Source organism: Seriola lalandi, unplaced genomic scaffold (assembly GCF_002814215.2).
Source record: "Seriola lalandi dorsalis isolate HSWRI2012SDOR001 ecotype SW California unplaced genomic scaffold, Sedor1 jcf7180002054208, whole genome shotgun sequence".
NCBI classification, from domain to species: Eukaryota; Metazoa; Chordata; class Actinopteri; order Carangiformes; family Carangidae; genus Seriola; species Seriola lalandi.
In genome coordinates this window covers 347,938-360,066 of record NW_019524761.1, presented here as the reverse complement: position 1 = coordinate 360,066, position 12,129 = coordinate 347,938, and the positions used below count along the sequence as shown (strand labels likewise).

The 12,129-nt window shown below is 41.6% G+C and overlaps 2 protein-coding genes across 3 annotated transcripts; both read left to right on the top strand.

Annotated features, from left to right (window-relative positions):
* The first annotated feature begins 424 nt into the window (after positions 1 to 424).
* Positions 425 to 3,932, top strand: selenop2 (selenoprotein P2). Of its 2 annotated transcripts, none has more exons than XM_087173425.1 (5): positions 425 to 583; positions 1,167 to 1,425; positions 2,077 to 2,289; positions 2,645 to 2,753; positions 2,955 to 3,932. In XM_087173425.1, exons 2-5 carry the CDS (start codon positions 1,199 to 1,201, stop codon positions 3,288 to 3,290), a joined length of 885 nt encoding a protein of 294 aa, XP_087029551.1. In that variant the 5' UTR covers positions 425 to 583; positions 1,167 to 1,198; the 3' UTR covers positions 3,291 to 3,932. The 2 variants fall into 2 exon arrangements, with proteins under 2 accessions (XP_087029551.1, XP_023259818.1); XM_023404050.2 differs by having other exon boundaries at positions 426 to 583; positions 2,973 to 3,932.
* Positions 3,933 to 3,975: 43 nt separating this feature from the next.
* On the top strand, positions 3,976 to 11,026 carry elovl8a (ELOVL fatty acid elongase 8a). Its single transcript, XM_023404061.2, has 8 exons — positions 3,976 to 4,298; positions 6,066 to 6,123; positions 6,223 to 6,410; positions 7,315 to 7,395; positions 7,620 to 7,676; positions 7,801 to 7,915; positions 7,998 to 8,125; positions 10,621 to 11,026. Exons 1-8 carry the CDS (start codon positions 4,113 to 4,115, stop codon positions 10,786 to 10,788), a joined length of 981 nt encoding a protein of 326 aa, XP_023259829.2. The 5' UTR covers positions 3,976 to 4,112; the 3' UTR covers positions 10,789 to 11,026.
* Positions 11,027 to 12,129: the final 1,103 nt, after the last annotated feature.

Sequence of the window (12,129 nt, the reverse complement as noted above, 5' to 3'; positions counted from 1 at the left end):
ACTGGGAATTTCAAATTAAAGTTCTTTGACCTCAGCAGTTCCTATATATTTATATCACTATCTCTATAGTATATGAGGTAAATCTGTTCAAGATTACACACCAGGTGCTATGGTGACTGAGTGAACCCAAACTTCACCATCATAAAGGAAGAGCGGTTCGATTTATACTCTCAAGTATTTTACACCAAATTCTAGTTGGTATCTATTTTTTATTTCTTTTAAATGTTCCTCTAAAGGAATAAAATGTTCTACGTGCTTTTTGTTTGTGTTCACTGCCAGACCAGATTTACCTGTCCTCTGATTCACATCCTGTTCTGCATTTAAATCTCCCACCAGCAGGACTTTACTCTCTATTATCTCTCTCTCTGTCTCTCTCTCTCTCTCTCTGTCTGTCTCTATCTCTCTCTCCCTCTCTCTCTCTCTCTGTCTCTCTGTCTCTCTCTCTGTGTCTCTCTCTCTCTCTCTCTCTCTCTCTCTCTCTGTTTGATTTGGGGGAAGTGCTTAGAAAACCCCAAAGGCTTTAAAAACAACAGGGTTTTACTGTCTGTTGTTGTGGGTCACGGGACAGAGCGAGAGGCCAGAGGTAAGAGTTTAACTTTTATTAACCGTCAGCATTTATTTTGAAAAGTTGTATAATTATTTTTCTTCTGCATCAGATTAGTATGATTTAGTTTTAAATTACTCTTAGTTTCACATTAATTTTCAACGACGTCTGTGAGACGTGGTTGTGTCATGTTGGCTGTGGGGATGTTTTTCCAGACAGTTTGATTGAGATCAAAATTTCAATTTAAAAACTAAACTTAAAGTAATTTAAATTATGTGACAACATGTGATGAGACCCAGTTTGTCCAGACACAGTGTCTCTGTCCCTGCCTGTCTTTGTCTCGTCCTGCCTGTCGGCTGCTCACCCCACAATCAGCTTGTTTCTGCTGATTATCTCCGCATGTGATGAGGGAGACAAAGAGAGTGTGCTCTTTTAATCATTGCGGGATCAGACTTGAGTGACCATTTGGTTCAGGGCAGGAGAAACCGGCCAGGAAGCTGAATCTGCTGCTGCACACTGCGTCCAGAACATGATTGTGCTTTAACTCAGTTTTACCGACTTCTTCACCTTGTCAGTATTTCTTGTCACTATAACACCTGTCATCACGTGGCTCTCTCCCCAGACAGACTGAGTCCTGGCAGCCAGGGAGGGACAATGCGCTCGCTCTCTTCGCTGTGGCTGTACGCCGCCCTGCCAGGTGTGCTGTGGGCCGCGCACGTCACCCTGATGGTGGAGGGTGACAATAACGCCTCCAGGATCTGCAAACCCGCCCCCCCCTGGGAGATCAGGGGACAGGCACCTATGCGAAAGCTGCTGGGGAATGTGGTGGTGGTGGCGCTGCTGAAGGCCAGCTGACAGTTCTGTCTCACTCAGGCCTCCAAGTAAGAAAACACATTTAAGAAAAGTTTGTTTTTTAATTTAAATGTCAAAAATACAAAACAATAACCTTGTTGCTCACAGCTTCATACAGCTCTCCTCCAGGGGACCACAGACAAAAATCAAAGATTGTCATGAGTCTTTGTGTTTTATGTCTGTATCTGTTATTTAATATTAATTTCTTCCTGGTAAAATGCCTTTTATATGAAACTTCGAGCTGCTGCACATTCATTTAACACACAAATAAAGAATCTGATGATCTAACACAATCCAGAATAAACACATGTACAATGACCCTGTGTATGTTTAAAGGTTGTGTGTGGAAAAGCCTGTCAAGTGAGTCTGACCCATAAAGGCCTCAAGAAGGCCCACTCTCATATTTCACATTTTAACCATGTTTATTTTTAAAGATAGAAGGGAATACGTTTATCCAAAGACAATTCATCTGTGGACACACCTGTGAACCACACACACACAAAACACAGCTTCACTTCTTTTCTGTAAAAAGTTTTAAAAGTTAATTAATTAAAGTTTCAGAGAAGAGTTGAAGTGAGGTGAAGTCATTCCCAGCTTTTCTTTCTTCTCTCTCTCTCTCTCTCTGTCTCTCTCTCTCTCTCTCTCTCTCTCTCTCTCTCTCTCTCTCTCTCTCTCTGCAGAATTAAAGGCCTGCGTGACAGGCTGAACCGCAGCAACCTGACGGAGGTGTCCTTCATGATCGTGAACGAGCAGGAGGCGCACTCCAGGGCGATGTACTGGGAGCTGAAGAGAAGAGCGCCCCCTGGTGTTCCTGTGCACCAGCAGTCGCCCATTCAGGACGACGTGTGGGAGGCTCTGGATGGGGACAAAGACGACTTCCTGGTCTACGATAGGTAGGGTCAGTCACCTCTTCAGGAGGGGAAGATCAAGTTCAGATTCTTTGATATAAAACCAACCTCAGCTGTGTCTCAGCTCTTTGATAAAACCAAACATCAAATGCATAAAATATTCTTTTGCCACTTTTCAGGTTCTTATGTCATGATTTCTGACTTTGCTCCACATTAATAATACAAAGTTCCAACCTCCAACATCTGGATTATAAACTACAGCATCTCCTGTGAAGGATTTTTAAAAGCACAGCTATAAGATGCAAAAAAAGAAATGGAAGATAACAAATTATAACTATATCATCTGTTTAAAGCTCAGTGATTCACATCTACATTCAGACTCTCGCTCCTGTTCCTCCAGGTGTGGTCTCCTCACCTTCCACATAGTGCTGCCCTACAGCTTCCTGCATTACCCCTACGTGGAGGCTGCAATCAGAGCCACTTATCAGAAAAACATCTGCAACTGCTCTGTGAGTACACACACACACACACACACACACACACACACACACATGCAAATAGTTACAAACACGTGGTTGTGAGTAGGAGGAAATTCTCACTCAATAAATAAAATGTTGCCTTTTAATTAAAGCTGTACTAATTAATATTTTCATATTAATTATGGACCAAATGAATGTGTCTCTGATTGATTGATTTATTGAAATAAGCAGGTCATTTATCTTTCCCAGGCGAATTCTACTTTATCAAGTGACGCGAACAGCGTCATGAGGAATGACACGGAGGAGGCGGACATCAGACAAACAACTGCATTACCCACAATCCAGCTGGACACTGATGATGCAGAGGAGGGAGACAACGACCCGGGAACTCATCAGCACATCCATCATCATCATGATCAACATCATCATCATCATGATCAACATCATCATCATCACCAGCACAATCAGTCCCAGGAGCTGCAGGATCCAACCCAGAATAAAACTCTGAATCTTCATCCTCTGAATCATCATCACCACGATCCTCAGCATCATCACCACCGTCGTTAGGAAGTTAAATTATTATTAATTATAATCTATATTATAGTCAGTTACTTTCTTTTTTAATAGGAATGATTCAGGATAACCAGGTGAGCAGTTGAATCGGTTTTGAAGCGTGATCAGACTTGAGGTCTCTCCTCCAGGACTTCCGCACCCCGCCGCTCTGTGTGGACGGACCGGACAGTCCCGCCCCGCCGTCTCCACCTGATGAAGTCTGCGGCATAAAGCCTGGCTGCAGGAGGCTGCAGGTGGATGTGTGTGGAGAGGTGGGGCGGACCCACGGACACTGTCGGTCCACGCGGAGCCAGAGGACGGTGCGAGCTGCAGCGGAGACCTCGGGTCGGGTTCCTGTCTGAACTAGAACCTCCTCCTGGTTCAGGTTCCTTTAATCCTTTGTTTCCTGCTGGAGAACAGCTGGAGGAGGAGAACAAAGTGTCTGTACTGTGCTTTACTTTAGTGTAATAAGCTGTATTACAGGATTAACCCGCATTATTACTCAGTTTGACATGTTTTCTGTACCTGTGCTCCTGATGGAGCAGAAACTGTAGAGAAGCATTTAATCACTGAAAGCATCGATACTGTTCCTGTGAAGCCCAGAGCATCATGATGTTTCCTCTTTCCTTTATCATAAAATCCTCTTTGACACCAGAACTACAAGACTTCTTACATTTATTTTATTTCGTTTATTTATTTATTTATTTATTTTTAACTTTATCATGAAATGTGAAATTCCTATAGTTACACTCATGCTCACCGGAAACTGAGTCAGACGGGATTTAGCTGGAAAGTACTTGAGTTGCTGCAGAAGTGTAAAGGGAACAACACTGCCATATGTCAAGCCAAAGACACACACACACACACACACACACACACACACACACACACACACACACACACACACACAGAGAGAGAGAGAACAGGTGGCTTCTTACCTCAGTGCTGCTTGACACGTGGTGGAGATGCGCTTTGAGGTCGGACGGTCTGAGGAGCAGAAACATCAGAACCATCACAATGAAGGTAAGGTCACTTTCTCAGAGCTCTCGCGCCCATCTGTCTTTATTAAAATGACGTGTACATGTTTCAGTTTGACACGTTAATCTATTTCCTGCTGCTGATTGAATCAACATATCACACAGGTAACGGATTAACAGCTGATCAGTATTAACACTGGTTGTCATCATGTTCCATGAGTCACAGAAGCAGCTGTTCACTGCGGACTCTCACAACATACTGACGTTTCCCCACATATTCTTGTCTGTTCCTGTTGTTTTCTTCTACATTTCCATCCAGCAGCGCTCGACATGTGAAACCTCAGCAGGCTGCTCGCAGCTCTGTCGGGGATTTCAGTCTGTAAATCCTCATGAAGAGGCTCCGGGAGGCTGAAGTGCTTATCTCCGTCCGCACGGCCTCTCACCTCCACCGGTGCCCTGATGAAGCTTTTACTGACGTTCAACAAAACGCTCGGATAGAAAAATATCTTTAGATTCTTTACTTCTTTCAAGTGGGCTTCATCTTTTCATTCAATTCTTAAAAGAGACAAAATAACATGAAATAATAAAACATGTTCCCGCTGGGAGAAGGTTGGGTGTTAGAGTTGAGGATAGAAACAGCAGAGGAAGAAAAGAGGAAGGTGTGATCACGTGTGTTTATCATATTTTTAAAAAATCAGACTGTGATTTGTGGTGTATTGATCTGCTATGAGATGTTTAGGAAGTTGGAATAATCCTTCTGCAGTCCTTTCCCCACCCTTATTAAAAAAAGGCCTACTAAATTTTGTATCTCTACATTTATTATTTCGTAATTTGACTGTTCAAATGATAAATTAATTCATTAATTAGTCACATCTCCCTAAATGCTCTGTCAAAGCTTCTTCCACACTTCCAGGATTTAATAAACCTTCTGCTAATTAATGTATGTGTCAAAAATGTTCAAATTCAAACATGTTTAGTTTAATTATATACAAATTAAATTCAAAACCGATCAAGTGTAATTGAAGTGAAACTTTAGGATGTAAATTTCTCCTCAGATATTAGAGCCTCACATTTACCGACCAAACCTCAGGGGGCGTTCAAGTGTCCGCAAAAAGATCCGGTAAACATCAAACTTTTAGATGAGGGGGAGAAGAACTGAGCTTCCGTCCACAAACACTAGATGGCAGCACTGTCATAATTCAATCACTGCTGGAGATTCATCACCCTGGCGTCCACATTAGGTAGCCACTCATCAAGAGGATTATTAGTTATTATCCATTATCAAGAGATACGTTTGGATTAGTGAACATAATCCTTGAATTATAATCCTCACATCGTCTCTGGGTGGCTTAATCAAATTTGTAGTGAGGTCTTCTTCTTTATGTAAGACAGAGGGCTGCAGTTTACGAACATTTAAATTACACTTTTCTCTGCTTTTTACAAAGTGTAATAATTTAATCACTTCTTCAAAATGACTTTTTTTTGGTTGCACGTCCGGCCTCTGCTGACGTTTGTTTCAACACACGGCGATAACGACTTTATTCACACAGAACAACAGAAATAACAAGCAGATGCTGCTGATATGTAAATCAATCTTATTCATTGATACAAGTTTGAGCAAGCAAATAGAAATAGAAATAAAAATACAATTTTGTGTTTAAATTTCCACTTGTATTGATCATTAAAGACTGTTCTTATCGGCCATGTTTTTCAGTTGCACTTCTCCCACATTTTAGTTTTGAACACAGCGTTGGATTCAGTTCTGCGTTCACAAGGTGATGACAGAGTTTCTCCTGCTCGTGTGTTTTTGCAGGTTCTCACCCTGTGGCAGAAAGTCCAGTTATTCTACCAAGAGATCCTGGAAAATGGAGGCAAGTCTTTATTTTCACCTTATCGTTGTAATTACTCCAGTGATATATATCGTGGGGTAGTTATGTCAGACATGCCTCTGCCTCTTTATCTGTCTACAGACAAGAGAACAGACAAGTGGCTGCTGGTCCACTCTCCTGGTCCAATCAGCTGCATCTTCCTGTGCTACCTGATGGTTATATGGGCCGGGCCGAAGCTGATGGCGGAGAGGCAGCCGGTCAACCTCAAACCTGTCCTCATCGTTTACAACTTCGCCATGGTCTGCCTGTCTGCCTACATGTTCTACGAGGTACTGCAGGATGATGTAGAGCCACTGTTTCCTAATGTGGAGCTCTTCTTCTTTTAGCGCCTTTCAGCTAATTGTTTTGATTTCAAAACCTGTAACTTCTCCGTTTGGGTTCACTCTCAATGCTTGCATGGTTTTTGTCCACAGCAGCGGACAGCTGGCTGCAGTGAAAACACTCCACAAACCCTCAAAACAGAATTAATTTGCTTTCATCCACTTATGGATTTATGGAGACCAGATACATGACTTCAAATGAATGTTAATGCTGGGTGTGTAAACAAGGAGCTGTTGGCTAATAACATCTAGCAAGCAGGCAAAGTTTATTTATAGGCCTATAGCACTTTTCATAGAAACTAGCTTCACAATCAAATGAATCAAATCAAATCAAAATACATCAAATAAAAGCAAAGGATAAAATATACAAGATGAAAAACTGATGTAGGACAGCTGCAAGTCCAGTCAGCGTTATTTCTGGAGCACATTTAAACACAGCTCGAGTCGACCAAAGTGCTGGACAAACCACATTAAAATGAATAAAAGTAAATCAAATGTGTAAAATAAGTAAAAACACAAGGGAAACATAACGGAGACTAGAAACAACAAGGAGCATTCACACAGTCGTGGACATGACAACACATCAACACACATTTACAAGGTGATAGGACGTTGGTTTTATGGCCACAGCTTGTTTCTGCTGCCCCCAGTGGACAAAATAACACGTCTCTTTTGTAGGTTTAACAGCTGTGAGGTCAGACTGATGTAAATCTCAGGGGATCCTACAGTTTCTATGTGTCCTGGCCACTAGTGCCGTCCGTCAGCGCGACAGGAAGTGACTTCACTCATGTCAGAATGGGATGAAAGGTCCCAGTGCTGATTGAGAGAATGAAAGCAGCCTTTGTCTTTCCAGTTCACAGCCTCTTCCTGGTCGGCCGGTTACAGTCTGCTGTGCCAGCCAGTCGACTACAGTGACAGCCCACCGGCCATGAGGGTAATCTTTTTTTACTACATCTCACTTTATGAGACAGATATAAGATTAGATAAAGATAAAGCTCAAAGTTCCCACCTTCAATGTTCATGTACGGCCTAAATTTTAAGTTTGAATGTATTATTAGTATCTTCTTCTCTCTGCAACGTGACATGAACCTGAATGCATTCTGAATAATGGATCATGAGAAAAAGGCCAATAACGTATTCATTCATCCCGTGGGACAGATGGCCCGAGTGTGCTGGTGGTTCTACTTCTCCAAGGTGATCGAGCTCAGTGACACTGTGAGTGCAACACAAGGGAAACCTGAAAAGCTTCTTATTCAAAATGATCAAAACTTATCTACAATAGTTTGTACAAACACAACATCTTACTGTGCGTCTGCCTCTGTGTGTTTGTGTGGCTCAGATATTCTTCATCCTGAGGAAGAAGAACGGTCAGCTGACCTTCCTGCACGTCTACCATCACGCCACCATGATCTTCAACTGGTGGGCCGGGGTTAAATATGTGGCTGGCGGCCAGTGTGAGTACAACCTCACAAAACGTCTCGAAAATAGAACAAATTGTGCAGATTTTGGTCTATTTATCCAACTATCTGTCCATAGCTTTTCTGATCGGCCTGATCAACTCCCTGGTGCATGTAGTGATGTATTTATACTACGGCCTGGCAGCGCTGGGACCCGGCGTGACCAGATACCTCTGGTGGAAACGCTACCTCACCTCCCTGCAGCTGGTCAGTATCCGCCTCTGTGTGTGTGTGTGTGTGTGTGTGTGTGTGTGTGTGTTCATTTCAACGTTCACTTATCTCATCTTATCACTTTTCACATTCTGATCATTTTGTCCATAAATGCACCACTTTACTATGTTAATGCGGCAAAATGCATCTCAGGTCGCCTGGCTGGGTGATTCTGGTGGTTGTCTCTGTTTATGTTTTAGCATAATTCAGTCGGATCATTTTGGAGGCTTGTGAAGCAAAGAGACTCATCTGCAGCATAAAGACAGCCAACCTCCCCACTCTGTTTAAGCATATTTGAATAAAATATATCACTTTCATCAACATGTACAGTTGAAGTCAGACAGATTGTGTGGCTTTTAATTCACTATATAGTTTAGATAGTTTAAAGGCAATGCCACCAAATTCAAACAAGGTGTATGTGAACCTCTGACACACTGGGAATGTGATGAAAGAAATAAAAGCTGAAATAAATAATTCTCTGTTATTCTGCAGTGATCCTAAAACCTATCTAAGACGGGTAATTGCTTAATTAGTTTATTAAATGTTAAAAGTGTTAAATGTATCTGGTTAGTTAGTTGTATGTAAACTTTCTGACTTCAACTGTATGTGAGATTATAGTCACCAGATTCTTTTTGTCTATTAACAAATCTTTCCCTCTAATGAGTGTTTGGGTTTAAGAACCATATCTGAGATTAGGAGTGTTCAGTTTTGACCGGCTTGGCTCGGCATTGTTCTGGTTGGCTGTCGCCACAGCTAGACAGATTAGCAGCACTGATGCGCCTCCGCTACAGTAACTACTGCACCATCTGTTTTCTTTTTGTAGAGCTGATAAAGAGACAATGCATCTTCTGGTGGTTTTTTTTCTTTCTTCCTTCTATATAGCTGCAGCATATATAGGTCAGTACGGTGTCTGACTACCATTATGTAACAATAATTGTACTGACCTTAGTGATGACCCCCAAGCCTTCGTCACACTTGGCTTCACAATTTAGTGAACTGAAGCTAAAATAGCTGAGCTGATTGGGGAGATTAGAGATCGTGTTTCTGTGTGCGTACATATATATATATATATATATATATATATATAAGTATATTTGTGTGGTGAGGTTGGGGTTCAGCCGGTTCTTTAGTTCTTTAGAGAGGTAATTATTGTATACATTGAAAGAGGAGGTGTGTGGTGTGGAGTGGGATGTGTAATTAGATGCACAATATCCATTATGTTCATTATACTCACAGTTTCCACTCTGAGGCTGTGATGCCTCCTTTTTCAGCTAAGACTGCCGATCGTGTCTGTGTCTGACTGCTCACGCTAACTACCCGGTTCTTCTTCTCTTCTTTTGATGAAGGAAATAAACACTGTTTGCTCCATAAAGCTGTAGCAACACACTGGTAAACTCTATCATCAACTTTATTTATATAAACAATATGTATTATTTACAGTAAAACAAGAGCTGCCACACTGAATGCTACAACCCTGCAAGATTAGAGCCAAGCAGCTGCTAGCAAGCTAATCTAGCTAGCATGTTTGCTGCCAGCCAACCACCACTGTCTCATTCTCAAATAAAAATGTTAAAGTGGTTACTGTGAAATTATTATTATTATTAAAATGAGCTGTACTGTTTTCAGCATTAGTTAAGTAGCCAGCTGAAGCCTCCAGTCTGTCACGTCCTAAAACCCAGATATTAATTAGCATTTTAGCGCTTCCGGTTCCCTCGTCCCAAAGTCTACGGGTTTTTGGTTAGATGCCTGAAAATAAGGTGTGTGGTCAACACAAGCTCAAGACATTTTCACATTTTATTCTGCAACATGAAACACGTCAGTTAATACCTCAGTTGTGGAAAAAGAGACTGGTTAAGTGGCTAAATGAGACGTTGTCCAAACACCAAACACGAAAACCGATCCATCTTTACAGGCTCATTGTGTTAATAGTGATGATTTATCAAACTATGTCTAACTTTGTAAGAGGAAAAGATTTTGTAGAAGAGGTAAGATTCAAATAAAACCACAAGTTGGAAGTTTAGTGGTGGTGTTTATATTCTAGCTAAGATTAGCATTTTACTTACTGGTGGTTGTATTTGTGCTTCAGAAATCATAAAAGTGGTGATGGTGGTTCATTTGTGAAGATTTTCCTGCTGAACAAAACGTGGAAGTGTCATAAACTTTTGCTTATTTTCTGCAATAATCAAAACACCAATGAAAAAATCCCATTGTCTATTTGTCGAGGGAACCAGGCTGATGCTAATTAGGTTGTAGTGCTTCCTCTCCTTTTTCTTTCAGTCAAATTTGCTTTATTGATCAGTGTAATTGTAATTATATAAATCATAATTCAGAATAAGAGCAGATTCATGTGTCACGTTGAGGTCACTTGTTTTGTATTTCTTCAGTGTCTTTCTCAGTTTCTGATCACGCAGAGTGCTCAGACAATCTGCCGCTAGCTATTGTCTCTCTCTCTCTCTCTATTATTTATGTCCATCTGTCTCTCGCCCTCCCAGCTCCAGTTTTTCATAGTAACCATCCACACCACCTACAACCTGTTCGCCGACTGCGACTTCCCCGACTCCATGAACGTGGTCGTGTTGGCCTATTCTCTCAGCCTCATCGCTCTCTTCAGTAACTTCTACTACCACAGCTACCTCGCCAAGAAGACCAAGAAGACGTGAGGAGAAGAAGAAAAGACGTCAGGTGTTTATGATCCGCTCCGTGGACAGAAAAGAGCTGAGATGAAAGGATCTGAAAACAGGGAAAATGAGTGATGACAGAGGGAATAAAAAAAAAAAAGCAATTTATACTTCTCTGTTATGTTAATTACTTCATGTTAATTATGTTATGTTAATTACTGCATTTGTCATATGTGCAAATACATTAACATGTGTATGAAAAGCTACACAAACTGAGAAATGGAGCATATTTATGATTTTTTAAGGGTAAAACCAAACGTGTGTTTTGACATATTTGTGCCGTTAACACACACATGTACACACACACACACACACACACACACGCACACACACACACACAGATGTTTATTATACTCATGAGCGTCTTCCATTAGTTCTTTCTTTTCTTTCATCCAGTACAAGAGCTCAAGCACAGTCAACACACATTAACCCTTGTTTCATCACTCCCCTCCCCCAGCTGCTAATAGATGAGACTTTCTAATCACTATTGGAGTCGCTTTATTCTCCTCTTACATCCATTGGCTGGTGGTCACAGCCAATCAACTGTTGGCTGCCATTAGCTCTGTATCCTGCTCTCTCCATCTATTCCTCCCCCCTTTTTTTTTTTTTTCTATATCAGGGTCTCCCTCCCCATGCAGTTTAATCCCTCTTACCAACAGGGAGGCCCCAGCCCACCACGCAAATAACCCCCTGCCCCATCTGTCATGATGTGGAGATATAATCGCCTGTGTCTCAGCCGCTCCCCCTTGTGGACATGAATGAAAGAGCTGTTGCAGGAGTGACTAAGTGCAACACATCTTTGGCCCTTACATTACATTTCCCCCTGGCCGTCATCACTTATTCCCCCATTCTGTGGCCTATCCATGTTTCCCCTTTTATCTCCAGCAGCATATTGCTTGTGAATAGCCTCTGTTCCAAGCTCAACAGGGGGGCAGACAAAATAACAGAACATCACATGAAAAAGCACTTTGAAGTGACTAAATCAAAGTTCCAGAGGCAAACCACTCGGGCGAGTCATTTTAATACCAATCAGCACAATGTGGCAACTTGGCAAAGTTCACAGGATCAGCCCTTTACATGTGAGTTTTCAAAGCAACATGGAACAACTTAGAAAGAATTAATATTTGCGAGAAAGGAGGTTTTAACATGGAAAATGTGATCACTTGTTAAAATAAAGTGAACAGTGTAGAATGTAGAGATTTTAACAGTGCATTCAGAATGGTTTAGGTAATATTTGGACCCAGATGGAGACACAAGACTTAGTACAAGGTATTTATTGGGAAAATAGTTGAAGGGGATTGAAGGGTGGTGAAGGGCGAGGGT

What these genes read in the sequence shown, in the direction of transcription:
- elovl8a (XM_023404061.2), top strand. Translation starts at nt 4,113, where the DNA reads ATGTCAAGCCAAAGACACACACACACACACACACACACACACACACAC. An exon ending in CTGCCTACATGTTCTACGAG is followed by an intron (nt 6,411 to 7,314) that starts GTACTGCAGGAT and finishes TTGTCTTTCCAG; the next exon opens with TTCACAGCCTCTTCCTGGTC. An exon ending in ACCTCACCTCCCTGCAGCTG is followed by an intron (nt 8,126 to 10,620) that starts GTCAGTATCCGC and finishes TCGCCCTCCCAG; the next exon opens with CTCCAGTTTTTCATAGTAAC.